The sequence below is a fragment of the Sciurus vulgaris genome (genome assembly GCF_902686455.1).
Source record: "Sciurus vulgaris genome assembly, chromosome: 1".
Classification (NCBI taxonomy): domain Eukaryota; kingdom Metazoa; phylum Chordata; class Mammalia; order Rodentia; family Sciuridae; genus Sciurus; species Sciurus vulgaris.
In genome coordinates, this window is record NC_136461.1 from 89,645,618 (window position 1) to 89,664,003 (window position 18,386).

Sequence of the window (18,386 nt, forward strand, 5' to 3'; positions counted from 1 at the left end):
ACTTTACTTTGGAACATGATATCTCAATTTTATATTAAAACCATATACTTTTTGTAAGAGGTTGTTCTTTTTTGAGATAATAAGTTTAGACTTTTAAGAGATTTGCTCAGTCACCTAGGAAGGAAGGAATAGAAGGATAGTGTTTTTCCCTGTACTTTTTAAAGTATGTATTTGAATTTTGACAGGTACAGTGGAAAAGAGATACTTACTTTGTTTTACTGCTTTAATTACAGGATGATGTGGGCTGCTGGGGCAGTAGCAGCCATGTCTAGCATTACCTTTCCAGCTGTCAGTGCACTTGTTTCACGAACTGCTGATGCTGATCAACAGGGTGAGTTGATAGGAACCAGTGAAAATGATTTAAAAGCAAAGAATATTCTGATCCTGTTTTCTCCCTCACACAAGTACCTAAATATGAGTATATTTTTAAGGTAGAGAATTTTTTAATTGTTCTCAGTGGTAAACAGGAAAAGCAGAATCTAGAGTATTATCCTGATATGGATATATAGTCTCCTGTCTCTTGCTTTGAATGTGTTGCCCTGTTCTCTTGCTAGAAAATTAGCAAAGAGGTTCACTAAATATTTGTTGTTCACTATGTTGTGCTAATCACCTTGAGATATGTTCATAGCCCTTTTATTTAAATCTTATGGTTACAGTTACCTAAAGACATAACAGTAATGCTTTTGTGGCAGGAGCATTTAATTTTAAGAATCCTAACAGATGAAGGAATAATTCTTTGAAAAGGGTATGTTTTATCTGATCATAAGAAAAGTAAAAAATCAACAGCAGTGTTGCAAATGAATGACAATGGTCACTTAGTGAAACGAGGAAAAAAAGGTCTATGGCTAAAGAAAGCTGCATTTGAAACTGGAAAGAAGATTCTGGAGAGAGAAAAATAAACTGAGATAAACTCAGCAATATATATTTGACTAAAAGAGTCTTGAATAGATCCCTGGGGACCAAGTTTTAAACTCTTACTTCTAAACTCATGCATGACTGGTTTTTAACCAGGGATATTTGGAAATAAATTCTAGGGAAATAAAGCGTTTTTGCCCTCCTGTTTCTGTGTTCAACCTTTATATGATGCATCTGAGCTCACATTTACATAGGATGGATGGCATACTACATGCACTTTGGCTTCCAAGTTTTTAATGCCATTGCAGTAAATTGCTAGTGTTTCATACTTAGAGTAGGAAAGAAGATAGGTGGTATACTAAATGATTTCTTTAAACAATGTAGGTGTTGTTCAAGGAATGATAACAGGAATTCGAGGACTGTGCAATGGTCTGGGACCAGCCCTTTATGGATTTATTTTCTACATCTTCCATGTGGAACTTAAAGAACTGCCAATAACAGGAACAGACTTGGGGACGAACACAAGTCCTCAGCACCACTTTGAACAGGTAATTCTTCTTTCACATATTTATTTGGGCAGATTGAAAGATGGTATTTTTTGATCATAAACACTTTTGAGATTCTTATAGCTTTATATTGGATACAACAGTTTAAAACTCAAGTCTAGGGGCTGGGGAGATAGCTCAGTCAGTAGAGTGCTTGCCTTGCACGCCCAAGGCCCTGGGTTCAATCCCCAGCACCGCAAAAAAATAAAAAATAAAAATAAAACTCAAGTCTAAAGAACTATATTCTCTTTGTGAAATTTTGTATATCTTTTTCAAGAATGAAAAATTATATAAAGCCTAGTTTGTCAAATTTATATCTAATGGAACATGTTAATCATTTCTTTACACTGCTGCTTATGTTTTCCTCTGAGGCTTCTGTGATATCCCAATTCCCTGTGTTCAGCAGCCTTCGTTCATTTGTTTGCTTTCCCCTCCTTATACTTAAAAGCATGAAAGCCAAGCAACATTGAATATTTTAGCCAATACAAACAGTTCCCTGGCTTCCTCGTTGCACTAACCTTAAAACCAGCTAAGACTACTTCTAAAAAAAAAGTCTGTGAGCTACACACAACTACAACTAGCAGTGCCAATTTTTTCTAAGAATAAATGTAATTTGGGGCTAATTTAAAGGCATGCTTCTTTTTAGGGTAATAGCATTACCTGTGTTTTCTTACTTTCAGTCATTTGAACATGTAATTATCTTTCTAAAACAAAGAAAATGGTAACTGATTCTACTACAGTAATTGTCAATATTCTATGCTACCTGGTTTTACTTTTAAGATTTCCTATGTTTTTCCTCTTGGAGTAACAGTTTAAGTGAAGGTCCTAGAATCTTTTCACATTCTGTGCTAAAAGTTATGGCATTTTTGTATAAGCTTTTTTGCCACTCATTATTCCCAGAATTTTATATTGAGAGTAGTATATGTGTCCCTTTTCTCTGGAAAAGGGAATGCATTTTATAACTATGGCTTTCATGAAGAATTGAGTCATTGGCTTGTAATTCGTAGCAGTCACTTACTACTAAAACGTAAGCAATTTCGTAGGAACAAAAGTATTTGTGCAAAAATCCTAATTGTTCTTTTCTTTCTCAGAATTCCATAATCCCTGGCCCCCCCTTTCTCTTTGGAGCCTGTTCGGTACTGCTGGCTCTGCTTGTTGCCTTGTTTATTCCAGAACATACCAATTTAAGCTTACGGTCCAGCAGTTGGAGAAAGCACTGTGGCAGTCACAGCCATCCTCATAGTACACAAGCGCCAGGAGAGGCCAAAGAACCTTTACTCCAGGACACAAATGTGTGACGACTGAAATCAGGAAGATTTTTCTATCAGCACCCAGGTCTTAGTTTTCACCTGTAGTTCTGGATGTACATTCCATTTCCATCTGCAGTGTACTTTAAGATTGTCTTAAGAAATTATCTGCATGAACTCCGTGGGAACTAAAGAAAGAACCGGACAGTTTTCCAAAGATGTTACAATTTCTTTTGAAAAGAAACCTTTTGTTTATTAGCACCAATTTCTTGCCACTAAACTGTTTTATTATACATCCTTTAATTAAAAACTATATATGTAACTTCTTAGATATTAGCATATGTCTCTGCTACCATTTCCTTAAGGTGTTGAGCTTTAACTCGATTTATGCTGACTCTCAGACAGAGTAGGTAGTATGGTTGTGAACCTGTTCATTTTAACATTGTAAAATTGAGTCAGATTTTAATATTGTAAAATCTTGGGTCAAATAATTCAAAGCCTTAATGCAGATGCACTAAAATAAAGAAATGGTAAATGAATTGTTTGCATTTAAAAACAACTTAAAATTGTACTAAAATCTGAATCATGTTTCAAGCTTGTTTGCAATAATTTTATTTTAAGCATTATTCACTGCTGTTTTTTAAGTGAAAAAAATATCAGCCATTTAGAATTTAAATTGGGGTGGTTAGAGCCTGTAATTTTTAAAATGCTGGCTCATATTTGTTCCCCAGCTTCTTATACCACTATTCTTTTAATGTTTGCATAATCATAAAAACCTCAACACTTGAATACATAATCTAAAAATTATATAGCAAAGCTGGTAGCCTTGAAAATGTCAATGTGATATCTATATGTAGATAAATATATATAGTGGCCTTTCAGGACTGTCACAGTAACACTTTATTTACAGAGCTAATGTTTGTCCTAAATTTTCAGGACCCTAGAAGAGAGCTTTATACAATTACTGATGTGAATTTCTCTAAAGTGTATATTTTTGTGTCCAGTTATATTATTTAAAAAAGTGTTACTTTGTAAAAATTGTACATAAAGTATTGTATAGTTTACACTGTTTTCATCTTGTGTGTGGTTATTGCCTAATGCTTTTTAAACTTGGAACATTCACTATGGTTAAATAAGGTCTTAAAAATGTAAATATTCTGTTAATAAAATTAAATATTTTAATGATTTTTTTAAAAAAAGTCTTGATCTGTGAGTCCAGATACAGCTGGTTTTAGCTTTTTGTTACCATGATCGCTTTTACAGTATCAAATCAAACCTTTAACTCTTCTGTTTGAATCATTTCTTTTCTTTCATTATACAATGTGAGCATATTTTGATTTTCTAAGCACAGCTATTATAGAGATCATCCTGTTTCTTTTTCTAGATGCCTTTTTCATATCATACTCCCAAAATAATTTCAATATTTTATTAACAAAGCTCAGCTTATAGAAATAACATTAAATGCAGCCTTTGGATTATTAATACATGTACAATTTTATACTGGAAAACAATTTCAAATAAAATTTGAAGAGGTAGAAAAATTAGCACTCAGAAGTCTACATATATACATTTAATACAAACAAATCTTCAGCAATGTCAGAATGATCTCTATACTATCATAGAAATTAAATTTTTAATGAGTATATATGGAAAAAGAGACATACTTAAAAAAAAAAGAGCTACCTGTGGGTGATATATTCCATCCAAACCCTGTCACAATTTTTTTAATATTTATATTACATAATATTTACAACAAAGTAGATTCCCATGTCACCAAAAGACTTCTTTCCAGAATAAGTGCTTGCTTTCAAGTTATTGTAACTTGAGTATTCTTACTAATATAGTATATCTAATTGAGGGAGAAAAAGTCGCTGCCTAATATTGGTTACTGAATACTCTATTTAGATCCCTCCCTCATTTAAGACAATTGCCAGCAATTTCAAAGTATAAGACAATAGTATTTTTTTTAAATATTTAGCAACAATTCTTATCATGAACCCAGTGATACTGATATTATTTCTAAATGCCTCTTCTCAGCTGTATAAAAAAACTTTGAAAACAATCTTTAAACTGAGCAATGAGCACTCTGCAAACAAATTTAGATTATTCTCAAGAATGTACTCTGTATTGGATGGTTGTCAACAAGAAGATAATGGGGCTCTATGATTCTGGGTGAATTTTTAAAAATCACCTAATTTTTTCCCTAGGAATTGTTCTTAACTTGAAACTTTTAGTAATGGGGAAGAGAAGAAAGTTTTAACTTCTAACAGTTTTGCCTACTTTCTCAAGTAAACATTAAAAGGAACCCATGTTTTGGTATTGTAGGAACAAGGACAATGAATATTATCCATGATGCACTTCTATTAAAGATTTTGTATGGAGGAATTAAAACCAAATTCCACTGATACAAATTTAACTGCATAACAGTAAAACTCCAAATTGAGAAAAGTAGGATGGGTGTAAACTTTCAGGAAGTACTAAAATCCTATTATTGTTTCAGTTCCATTGTAAAGCACCATATACCTAATCTGGTCATGTAAAATATACCTAATCTGGTCATGTAAATATATTATCCAAGTTATTTTTTTTAATGTGGTGATGGTTAAATCCAGGGCCTTATGCATGGTAGGCAAGCCCTCCGCCACCAAGCTACTTCCTAGCCCCCCCCCCCCCTTTTTTTTTGACAAGTCTCACCAAATTGCCCATGCCAGCCTTGAACTTGTGATCCTCCTGTCTCAGCCTCCCCAATAGCTGGGACTGCAGGCATGTGCCAGCACACCTGGCCTATTAAGCATATCAAAAGTTATTTAACAGGCTCAATTGCTAATTTAAATGTTACAAGGAAAATACTCATATTTGGTTGCTATGAAGGTTTAATTCATTTCACTAATTTAAGGTAGCTTTAGGACTTTTCCCTTTAATGTAAATATCAATAATAGAGATAATTTTAAGAGATAATCACTTTTCCTCATAATTCTCAGGTGGCAAACTTAAAACGTTTTACCAATGAAAACAATAAACTGAATTATTAGCATTCTTTGGTTTCTTTCATAGTACTATTTTCTTGAGCAGGTTGCAATATACTCAGACTTTCTAAATGATTAGACTATCCCCTATAAGGATCATTTCTTTCCTTAGAACTGAATCCCTAAGAATTAGTTTAAAATTCATACTGTTATTTTGTAAAACACCATGTTCACACACCAAAATATATCTTTTACTCAGAATCTTTACCAATCCCCAAATACAAATTTGTTTCTTTACCCTATGCTATAAATGCAGTAGTATTATTAAGGATCTAAACAAGCTAATGGTAGGAAGCTCAAGTAAAATCTGAAACTTGCCTGCTTAGGATCTGACTTGTCGGTTAAGATATTTTTAAACCACCTGAGTTTCTGAAAGGTCAATAGAAAGGTAAAAGATGATAGATTTAACTGTTTGGTAACTGCCCAGGAAAATATGCCGAAGATGTAGAGGGGAGCACTGCAGGTTTAGAAGATGTCTGCAACACTCCTAGACTGCCATCATTCTGATGATCTGCAAAACAAAGATTGACACTTTAGTCTTCATTTATACATTTAATCAAGCCACACTACACAAAATTCAGTCCAGAAATGTCTTTTCTCACCTGAATTACTAAACAGATTCTGGCTCAGTCCACGTAAAGGAATGCTATCTTCTCTTTTCTTCAAGTACTTAGATTCCAATCCTAAATTTTCACCACTTAAACAACAAAAAAAATTTATAAGTCTAACTTTTCTTTATTACTTAATTTTTAAGGTTTAGCATCCTGAACCCAAAAATCTTAATGGCTTCAAAATTTTAAATTTTTTGAGCACTGATATGATGTCACCAATGGAAAATCCTAACTTCCTGTGATGGGTCACAGTCAAAACACAATAAAAATGCCACATAGAATTATCTTCAGGCCATCATAAATTAAGAAACATAAATGAATTCTGTGTTTAGATTGGGTCCTGTCCCCAAGATACCTCATTATATATAGCAAGTATTCTAAACCTGAAAAATTCTGAAATTGAAAAACTTCTGCTAGGATCCTAAGCATTATGGATAAAGGATACACAGCCTGTACTATATAGAAATGGGCTGGGGATTAGCTCAGTTGATAGACTGCTTGCCTCTGAGCATGCACAAAGGCCCTGGGTTCAATCCCCAGCACCCCCCCCCCCCCCCCCAAAAAAAAAAAGAAAAAGAAAAAGAAACTTACTAGCTTGTGAAAAACCCTAGATTTACCTTCTCCAAAATAGACCATATGCTATGCCACAAAGCAGCCATTTGGTAAATAAAATAAAATTAAAAAAAAAAAAAAAAAGATGCTACCTGTATTCTGTCAAACCATAATGGAATGCCATTAGAAATCAATGGTAAAAAAACAAAAACTACTTCAACACCCGGAGACTAAATAATATGCTACTGAATGATGCAATGATAACAGAAACATCAGGGAAGAAATAAAAAAATTCTTAGAGGTAAATGAGAACAATGATACAACATATCAAAATCTCTGGGATACTCTAAAAGCAGTACTAAGAGGAAAGTTCATTGCATTGAGCTCATACATTAAAAGAATAAAAAGTCAACAACTAAATGACCTAACATTATATCTCAAAGCCCTAGAGAAAGAACAGATCAACACCAAAAGTAGAAGACAGGAAATAATTCATATCAGAGCTGAAATCAATGAAAATGAAACGAGAGAGAAACAATTAAAAAAACTTGACAAAACAAAAAGTTGGTTCTTTGAAAAAGTAAACAAAATTGATAAACCCTTAGCCACACCAATGAAGAGAAGGAGAGAGAAAATTCAAATTACAGGAATTCGTAATGAAAAAGGAAAGATTATGACAGACACCACCAAAATACATAATATAATTAGAAGTTACTTTGAAAATCTATACTCCAACAAAACAGAAAATATCAAAGACACTGACTAATTTTTAGAGACATGATCCTCTCAAACTGAATCAGGAAGACGTCCACAATCTAAACAGATCAATTTCAAGCACCAAAATTAGAAGAAGTCCACCAAGAAAAGTCCAGGACCAGAAGGATTCTCAGCCAAATTCTATAAGACCTTTAAAGAAGAACTAATACCAAGACTCCTCAAAGTATTCCAGGAAGTAAGAAGGAACCCTTCCAAACTCATTCTATGAAGCTAGTATCACTCTGATACCAAAACCAGAAAAAGACATATTCAAGGAAAGAAAACTTTAGACAAAAACTCCTGATGAACATAGATGTAAAAATTCTTAACAAAATTCAGGCAAATCACATACAAAAAGTATTAAAAAGATAGTGTACAATGATCAAGTGGGGATGCAAGGTTGGTTCAACATCTGGAAATCAATAAAGGTAACTCATCACATCAACAGACTTAAAGAATCATGATTATTTTAATAGATGTTAAGAAAGCATTTGATAAAATACAGGACCCCTTCATGCTTAAAATACTAGCAAATATAAGGATAGTAGGAACATACCTCAATATTGTAAAGGCTATCTATGCCAAGCCCACGGCCAACATCATTCTAAATGGAGAAAAACTGAAAGCATTCCCTCTAAAACCTGGAACAAGGAAGGGATGCCCTCTTTCACCACTTCTGTTCAACATTATCCTTGAAACACTAGCCAGAGCAATTAGACCAAAGAAATTAAAGGGATACAAATAGGAAAAGAAGAACTCAAGCTATCTCTTATTTGCTGATGGCATGATTCTACATTTAGAGGATTCAAAGAACTCCACCAGAAAACTTCTAGAACTAATAAATTCAGCAAAGTAGCAGGATATAAAATCAATATGCATAAATCTAATGTATTTTTATTCATAAGTGATGAATCCTCTGGAAATTAGGAAAACCACTCCATTCACAATAACCTCAAAATAAATAAAATAAATAAAGTACTTAGGAGAAAGACCTCTACAATGAAAACTACAGAACACTAAAGACAGAAATTAATGAAAATCGTAGAAGATGGAAAGATCTCCCATATTCTTAGATAGGCAGAATTAATATTGTCAAAATGGCCATTCTACCAAAGGCGCTATACAGATTCAATGCAATTCTAATTAAAATCCCAATGACGTTCCTCATAGAAATAGAGAAAGCAATCATGAAATTCATCTGGAAGAATATGAGATCCAGAATAGCCAAAGCAATCTTGAGCAGAAAGAGTGAAGCAGGAGGTATTTCAATACAAGACCTTAAACTATACTACAGAGCAATAGTAACAAAAACCACATGGTATTGGCACCAAAATAGACAGGCAGACCAATGGTACAGAATAGAAGACACAGAGACAAACCCACATAAATACAGTTACCCCATACTAGACAAAGGAGCCAAAAACATACAATGGAGAAAAGATAGCCTGTTCAACAAATGGTACTGGGAAAGCTGGAAATCCATATGTAGTAAAATGAAATTAAACCTCTATCTCTCACCCTGCACAAAACTCAACTCAAAATGGATCAAGGACCAAGGAATTAGATCAGAGACCCTGCACCAAATAGAAGACAAAGCAGGCCTGAATCTTCATCATGTTGGCTTAGGACCAGACTTCCTTAACAAGACCCCCAAAGCACAAGAAATCAAAGTAAAAAATCAATAAATGGCATGGATTCAAACTAAAAAGCTTTTTCTCAGCAAAGGTTACAATCAATAATGTGAAAACAGCCTACAGAGTGGGAGAAAATCTTTTCCACACATACTTCAGATAGAGCACTAATCTCCAAAATTTATAAAGACCTTAAAAATCTTTACACCCAAAATACAAAGAACACAATTAATAAATGGGCCAAGGAACTGGACAGGCACTTTACAGAAGAAGACATAAAGGTGATTAATAAATATATGAAAAAGTGTCCAACATCTCTAGTAATTAGAAATGCAAATTAAAACAACTCTTAAGATTTCATCTTACTCCAATTAGAATGGTTACTATCAAGAACAGAAACAATAATAGATGTTGGCATGGATGTGGGGAAAAGGCACACTTGTACATTGCTGGTGGAGTTGCAAACTGGTGCAGTCGCTCTGGAAAGCATTATGGAGATTCCTCAAAAAACCTGGAATGGACCCACCTTTTGACCCAGTTATCCCACTCCTCCATTTATAACCAAAGGACTTAAAATTAGCATACTACAGTAACAGCCACATCAATGTTTACAGCAGCTCTATTCACAACAGCTAGATTGTGGAACCAACCCTAGATGTCCTTCAACAGATGAATGGATAAAGAAACTGTGGTATATATAATATATACACAATGGAATATTGAGTCATAAATAAGGATAATATTATGACACTTGCAGATAATGGATAGATTTGGAGAATATCATGCTAAGTGAAATAAGCCAATCCCAAAAAACTAAAGGGTGAATGTTTTCCCTGATAAGTGGGTGATGATACATAATGGAGGTGGGGAGTAAGAGAAGACTGGAAGAACTTTAGATTACGTAGAGGGAAACAGGAGGGGGGACGGGCATGGGTATGAAAGATGGTGGAATGAGACAGACATCATTACCCTATGTACATGTATGATTACACGAATGGTATGAATCTATGTCGTGCACAACCATAGAAACAAAAAGTACCCCCATTTGTGTACAATGAATCAAAATGCAGTGTGTAAAAATTAAAAAATGAATTAAATTTAAAAAAACCTGGATTTAATATCCAGCATCAAACACACACAAAAACAGCATAACTGAGTTGTAGTTTATAGCTGTGGTTCAGAACACATTCTTTACTGTTTCTTTTTTTTTTTTTTTTTTTTTATTGTAAACAAATGGGATACATGTTGTTTCTCTGTTTGTACATCTTTACTGTTTCTTAAGAAAATATAATTTATCTGTATATAACCAAAGTATCACTGTACCTAATGAGTAAATTATAATAAACTAAGAGCTGGGATAAGGACTGTGAGCATAAATATAAATTATTATAAAATAATAATTCTGAATACCATAAAATTTGTAAAAGGAGCACACAAGTGACAGATAATAGAAATAAAACACATGTATATGTACATGCCTTAAGAATAATCATTTAATTAGTTAATACCTATCTCATGCTATATTAAATAAATGAAGATTTCTTTTTCCTTTAACCAAAAGCACTTCAAGGACTGGGGTTGTGACTCAGTGGTAGAGCACTCGCCTAGCATGTGTGAAACACTAAGTTCTATCCTTAGCATCACATAAAAATAAATAAAGGTATTGTATCCATCTAAAACAAAAAAAAAAAAAATTAAAATAAAAATAGTTTTTAAAAAAACACTTCAAAATTTTACAGTGCTTCACAATTCACAATAGCCAAACTATGGAACAGCCTAGGTGTCCATCAATGGATGAATGGATAAAGAAAAAGTGGTATATATACACAATGGAGTTTTATTCAGTCATAAAGAAAAATGAAATTATGTCATTTGCAGGAAAATGGATGGAAGTAGAGACCATTATGTTACATAAATAAGTCAAACTCAGAAGGTTAAGAGTCGTGTGTTTTCTGTCAGGCTGGAAGCTAGAGAGGAAAAAGGAGAAGAAAAATGGGAGTGGATTTCATGAAAATAAAGGGAAATCTATAGAGGGGGGGATCTAAAAGGGTGAGAGGTGGGAGGGAGGTGGAAGTGCTGGGGAGCAACTGACCAAATTTTGTTATATTGTGTATTGTGTGCATGTACAAATCCGTAACAAAAAATTCCATCAGTATGTACAACTATAATGAACCAATAAAAAAAGTGTATGTTGGGAGAAACTATACAAATAAAGGACTCCTTAGAAAGGTTAGGAAAAAACAATTTTTGTAGTACTTCAAAGTGGTCATTACCATATATAAGACATGATATATAATATTTATCAGAGTAAAGATGTTACATAATTCTGATTAGATGAACTCCAGGTGCTCTGCCTCCTGAGCGAGTATAAGATACAATATAATGAATACATACATTATCAAAACCTCAGACATTAACTATTTTAGTACTCATCCTGGTGACAATTTCAGAAGACCCCGTGAAGAAAGGTTGGAGAACTGGGACAAGAACCCTTACTGAACTACGTTAGTAACTTAAGTTTGCAATATACTGGAATAGTGACAGCTTGTGATAAATGTTAAGGGAGGTTTTTACAACCATTAAATCTGAAGTAAATAAAGAACTATAATGATTTTGTTTTTAAAAACTACAAATACAAAGACTAGCTAGAGAAAAAAGTGAACATGTAAGAGTTGATTAAGCCACAGGTCACTGATTCAAAAATGTACTATGTGAAACCTAAAAAATAAGGAAGGAATCTCTGAGCAGGCAAAACACAAACCACAAACTGGGGCTCATTTTTTTTTAGGTAACCTACTGGGCAATCTTACAAACCTTTTTACTTTTATTCCCATATAATTCTAGTAGATTAACCAGCTAGTTTCTTAGATTATATTAGAAGCAGTAAATCAGAAAAATGTAGAGCACCCAGGACAAAACACAGCCAGAAAAACAAAAACAGCTGACTTTAGAAGAATTAAAGATTTTTATGTACATGCCCAAGAATACATACAAAAGAAATTTTCATTTGTATAAGAAAATCTCTTATGACAAAATTTTGTTATTACATAGTTAAGGGTATCCCACAGTTTGCAAACATACATGAGAAAGCACTTTTCATAGTTCAAAGTGACTCAAGCATCTTAAAGTACCTCAGATAAATAGGGGGCATCATTGATAAAAATTCTTTAAGATGACTTTCAAAATGACAAATTTTATGTCAATAAATACTTACTTCTCTTTATCAGTTGAGCCAGGCATATTAACGGTTGCTCCTGACTGAGCATCTCCTAGTGATGTATTTGGTTTTGTAAACTGCAAGTTAAACTGAACCTGTGAAAAGGGAAAATGTCTCATTTAACCAACTGAGTGAGAACTGAGACAAGTTCTATACTGAGATGACTGGTTAAACTTTTTTCCTGCTAAATCTAGATCATAAAAATACAAGTGGTTTTTTGTTGTTGTGGCTGTCATTCAGTAATGCAAAAAGGTACCAGTTTTTCTGACATTAATCCACACTTAACAGCATTACAAAAAGATAGGATTTTTTTAAAAATGACAGGTTCTAATACTTCTTACAGAAAAATAAATATGTAATAAGAGGGAAAGGATTAAAAAAGAGAACCAAATATTAATGGATCACATAGCTTCTAGCCACCAATCATAAACTAGAAAACTTAAAAAAAAAAAAAAAAAAAAAAGAATATTCTCAACTAAACACAGACAGTGCTGTGATCTCTGAACTATGATCCCTAAAACTGACCCAGCTTTCTAACTCTACATGCTTTCCTGGCAGCAGATGCAGAAGAGTAACTGCTAAACTCAGGAGGTCAATATCAAGAGTTTAGAAGACTAAGTAGCTGGAGGTTGCTAGACAGAGTTCTACTGAGAAGAGCTATACCTAGAATGAGCTCTGAGAATCTGCCAGGAGTTCCCTTGAATCTGCTAAGTATAGGACTCATGCACAGGGTAAAATTTCATAAGGTTGCCTTCTATGGTTTGAATCTTAAATGTTCCATAGTGGCTAATGTATTGAAGACTTAATTCCCAGCTAATGGAGCTACTAGGAGATGGAATAACCTTTAGGAGGTAGGACTCTGTAGAAGGAAGGTCATTGGGGGCATGCCCTTGAGGGGATATTGGGAATCGGCCCCTTTCTTTCTTTGTTTTCTGGTCATCATGAGAATAGCTTTGTTCTACCATGTGTTCTCTTGCCATGATGTTCTGCTTCACCACAGGCCCTAAGTGACAGGGCCAAGTGACCTTGGAAAAAAATCTCTAAAATTGTGAGCCAAAATAAACCTTTCCTCTTTTTGAGCTGATCTCTCCTAAATATTTTGCCACAGTGTTGGAAAGCTAAAGACACATTTTAAGCTGAACAATTTCTAAGGTTCAAAAGCAGACACACCAAGACTTCAGTAGAACACCATGAAAGGTTACAGGGTTAAACTGTCCTGGAGTAGAAAATACTTTAAATGCACCACAGTAAAGCAAAAGGAAAGAAAAAACAAACCTTCATGAGATCAAGTTGGTTGACCCACAAGTAATTTAAATGCCTTCAATTCTTTAAAGATAACATTGAGATAATCAGTAATGTAACATCAATAATGTTCCACTCCTATCAAAAATGACTAAAAATGACAATAACAAGGAACATGTAAGTTATACCCAGAAGGAAAAATCAGTCAATAAAAACAAACCCAGAAATGACAAAAATTACAGGACAATCAAACAAATATAAAATATCCACATACAAGAATTTAATGGAAATTAAAAGTGTGAGAAAAATGGAAAATATGAGTGAAATGGAAATTCTGGAAATGAACCATTAATTATCTAAAATAAACTTCTTGGGAATGGTAAGATTTTCACACCAAAACAGGGACCCAGGACTCATTACCTACTCTTCCACAAATAAGAATCAAAGCAATGAGTGTTTTAGCTGCAAATTGAGATGAGTGATCAAGGAAAACCACTGGAATTCAACAGAAGAAAACTGGAAACCTGGGAGTCCTGGGATAATAGCATAGAGAAATAAAATAGATTGGCACCTGAGGGAGTCTCTCCTTTGCAACAGTAAAGGTAAAAGAGCCCCAGCAAACTCTCTCAGTACAGATGCTAGCTAATGGAAAGTTACACAACTTTTACAGGCAACTAGCTTTTCATATTACCTCTCAGAGAACCCCCACAATGCTACAGTCAGAAGCAATCTTAAGAAGGAACATACTATCTGAATTTGGACTGCTCTAAAGGTCAGATCCCTGCATACTCCCACTTCTAAAACCCCACAGATATTCTTCCACTCTGGCTCAGCAGGTAGCTATCTCACAAACCAACTCTGCCTCACAAACCAAACCTGGTTCAATAGAGTGAGATAAACTTCTGTATGTTGTGGTACTATTCCAAAGCTAAGATATGAATCAGTCTAGGTGCCCAGAAACAGATGAATGGATGAAAATAAGTACATGCGTACACAGGTATGCATGTGCGCACACACACGCACACGCACAGACACACACACACCATGGAATATTACTCGGCTATCAAGAAGAATGAAATCCTGTTTTCTGCAGAAAATGAATGGAACTGGAGGGTACTGTGCTAAACTTAAGAAGTCAGACAAAGAAAGACAAGTATTGTATGTTCCCTCTCATACATAAAAACTTAAAAAAAAAAAAAAAATGACCTGAAAGTAGAGGAATATTAGGAGTTACTGGGAAGCGGGTGAGAATCAGAGAAGATAGATAGAAAAAGGGTGGACAGACATGATCAATGGACTAATCACAGTGAATCTCATCAATCTGTACAATTAATATGTAAAAATAAAAACTAAAGCAAATTTCACACTAGACAGATTTAACAGCACTTGCAGAAGAAAAGATTAGTGAACTTTAGGATACTACTATTAGAAGTTGTAAAATTAAGCAAATAATAACAAAATTAAGGGGCAGTCTCAATGGGATATCATGTTTTCAACTATGTATAACCAGAGTACCAAAATGAGAGGTAACAGGAAAAAAAAATGTGAAGGAATAATGACCAAAATTCCCTAACTGAAAAAAACTATAAACCTACCAACTGAAGAACTTCAAAAACAATCCTGTGAATAAGAATACACATGTACCACACCACAGCAGGTCATAATTAAGTTGTTGAAAATCAAAGAAAAAAAAATCTTAGAAGCATCAAGAGACAAAAAGATACTCTGTATAGAAGTTTTCCATTCAAGTAACAATGGAATGACATACTCAAAATGCAGAAAAGAAAAAACTTTCTTCCAACCTAGTATTCTATATACAGAGAAAATGAAGCCAAAATAAAGACACTCTGAGACCCCACAGACCTGCACTGTAAGAAATGTTAAAAGATCTATAACATAAGAGATCTTTGGGAATTGAAGAGAAAGGAAACTAAAAGCAAATGAAAATGTAGAGCTACATAAAATCTCTACACAAAGACTGTATAAGTGGAGGGGACAAAGCTTAGTGGTACAGTACTTGCCTAGCATAAAATAGGCCCTGGGATCAATCTCCAGTACAAGGAAAAAAAAAAGTCGTATGATTAGTATATGTATAGGTAAACAGAGAAGCCTTTTCCTTGCTTATTTAATTTCTTTAAAAGAAATGGATCCAGGCATGGTGGTAATCCCAGAGCCTGGAGCAGGAGGATGTAAAGTTCAAAGCCAGCCTCAGCAAAGCAAAGTGCTAAGCAACTCAGTGAGACCCTGTCTCTAAATAAAATACAAAATGGGGCTGGGGATGTGGCTTAGTGGTCGAGTGCCTTTGAGTTCAATTCCTGGTACCCAAAAAAAAAAAAAAAAGAAAGAAAGAAAGAAATTGAGTTGGGTGCTATGGTGCAAGCCTGTAATTCAAGTTACTCAGGAGGCTGAAGGAGCATTGCAAATTTGAGGTCAACCTTGGTAATTCACCAAGAAAATGGAATCACTGTAAGGTTCTTATTTTATATGGGAAGTAGTATATTATTTAAAGGTAGATTATGGTAATATGAAAATGTATGTTGTAAACTAAGCAAACAAAGAAAATAAAACAAGGTCAACAACAGATATAAAATAGAAAACAAAATAAAATGCAAATTGGAAAGAAGGCAGCAAAAGTAGGAAAGGAAATATATGGCACATGTAGAAAACATAATAAGATGACAAGACATCATAATATAAATTAAAATTTAAATTGTCTAAGAATCAGAATGGATAAAAATGTAGGAGTCAATTATAGGTTATCTAAAAGAAATCCAACTTAAATATAAAGACACAGACAGGCAAAAGTAAAAGTACACAAAATGTTACTTCATCTAGAAAATAACCATAAGAAAGTCAGAATACATTATTATTATCAAAGTAGCTTCTTCTTTCCATTCTGAGATAAGAAAAAAGGAACTCCCAAGGGTCAAGGAGAGTGAGGAAAATCTCATTCTTTTCTGTTTCTCTTGCTCCAACAGGAAGCAAAAACAACAAAGGTAATGGAAATAGTAGCAGAAGCTGGGCAGACACCTGAAACTCTGAAGGAGGGGAAATCTGATCAAAAGTTCTGAGGCAGGTGATACATGCCTGTAATTCCAATGACTTGGGAGGCTGAGGCAGGAGGATCAAAAGTTCAAAGTCAGCCTCAGAACTTAGAAAGACCCTGTCTCAAAATTAAAACATAAGAAGGGCTGGGAATGTGGCTCAGTGGTTAAGTGCCCCTAGATTCAATGTTCAACAACCAATCCCTGTACCAAAAACAAAAGGTACTGTGGTTTCATGAGCACAAAGTAAATCCTCATTACTTTTTTTCAATCTGACTTTCAACTGCCTGGAATCAGACAGAGACAACTGCACAAACTGAGTGACTGAGAGGCCAGCCATACCGACGTAGCAAGATTCTATCTCAAAACAAAATATAAAAAAGAATGGGGATGTAGCCTTAGTGGTAAAGCAGTCCTAAATTCAATCCCCAGGAAAGACAAGAAAAAGAAGAAAAATGAAAAGGGAAGCCACAGACCGAGAGAAAATACTTACAAATAATATGCCTGACAAAGGACATGTGTCCAGAATATATAAAGAAGGTGTAACTAACTAAAAAAACGAATAAGCTTGTTTAAAAATGGGCAAGAAGGGCTGGTTGGTAGAGTGCTTGCCTTGCAAGCACAAGGCCCTGGGTTCTAATCCCCAGCACCAAAAAAAAAAAAAAAAAAATGGGCAAGATATTCTAAAAGAAATTTCACCAAAATAGCTACTTGTATCAAATGAACACATGAAAAGATATTTGATCTCATTAATTTTTAGACAACTGAAAATTAAAGTTGTGATGAGATATTTCTACATACCTACTAGAATGACTAAAATTAAACAATTGAGCATACCAAATATTGGAAGAATACAAAATAAATCACTTGGAAAAGTTTGGCAGTTTCTTAAAAATCAAACATATCATAAGCCATGCCATTCCTGGGTATTTATTCCCAACAAATATAAAAGACTATAAACAAGTATTCAAGACGGCTTCATCTATAATATCCCAAAACTGAAAATACCACTGATGTCCATCAACTGATGAATGGATAAACTGTGGCACATCCGTATCATGGAATACTACCCAGTGATTAAATGAAATGAACTATACTCGTAAACTCTATAAACTGGATGACTTTCAAACACATTACACGAATTGAAAGAGAAACCAAACCAAAACCAAAACAAAACAAAACAAAAAACCATATATATTGTCAGATTTTATTCATATGAAAAAAAAGAAAGGCAAATTTTTAGAAATAGAAAGTATATCAGTAGATGTCTAGAGCTGGGGGTCAAAGTGTGGATTAACTGCAAACAGGCCCAAAGCAAACCTCTGGGATAATGTCAATGTTCTAAAATAGGACTGAATTGTTTCACAAATCTATAAACAGACTAAACTTACTGAACTGTATCTTACAATAGGAGACTTACATGGTATGTAAATTACACCTTTCAAAAAGTTTTTCAAAAAATGAAGCACTATGAAGAGAGTAAATCGACAAACCAAAAATTGGGAAATAATAGTTAACACATAAAAGCAAAAGCAGACTAGTTTCCAGAATATGTAAAGAAAACTTATGAACAAAAGAAAGGAACCAGAATTTTACAGAGTAGGAAACAACCCATGAATATGTAAAAACAACTTCCTCATTTTAATAATCAAGGAAATGT

At 34.1% G+C, this 18,386-nt stretch overlaps 2 protein-coding genes across 3 annotated transcripts in view; one reads left to right on the forward strand and one right to left on the reverse strand.

Annotated features, from left to right (window-relative positions):
- The window catches only part of MFSD14A (major facilitator superfamily domain containing 14A), a 35,452-nt gene extending 31,619 nt beyond the window's left edge, over positions 1–3,833 (forward strand). The window contains exons 10-12 of one of the 2 annotated variants that reach the window (XM_079110766.1): positions 234–331; positions 1,240–1,403; positions 2,492–3,833. In XM_079110766.1, the coding sequence (XP_078966892.1) occupies positions 234–331; positions 1,240–1,403; positions 2,492–2,698 (469 nt within the window). In that variant the 3' untranslated portion in view covers positions 2,699–3,833. The remainder of the gene's footprint in view (positions 1–233; positions 332–1,239; positions 1,404–2,491) is intronic. The other variant, XM_079110767.1, reaches the window with a different exon arrangement.
- Positions 3,834–5,874: 2,041 nt separating this feature from the next.
- The window catches only part of SASS6 (SAS-6 centriolar assembly protein), a 35,987-nt gene continuing 23,475 nt past the window's right edge, over positions 5,875–18,386 (reverse strand). The window contains exons 15-17 of the mRNA XM_079110696.1: positions 12,438–12,535; positions 6,276–6,370; positions 5,875–6,184 (exon numbers count right to left, since the gene is read on the reverse strand). Coding sequence (XP_078966822.1) covers positions 6,078–6,184; positions 6,276–6,370; positions 12,438–12,535 — 300 coding nt within the window. The 3' untranslated portion in view covers positions 5,875–6,077. The remainder of the gene's footprint in view (positions 6,185–6,275; positions 6,371–12,437; positions 12,536–18,386) is intronic.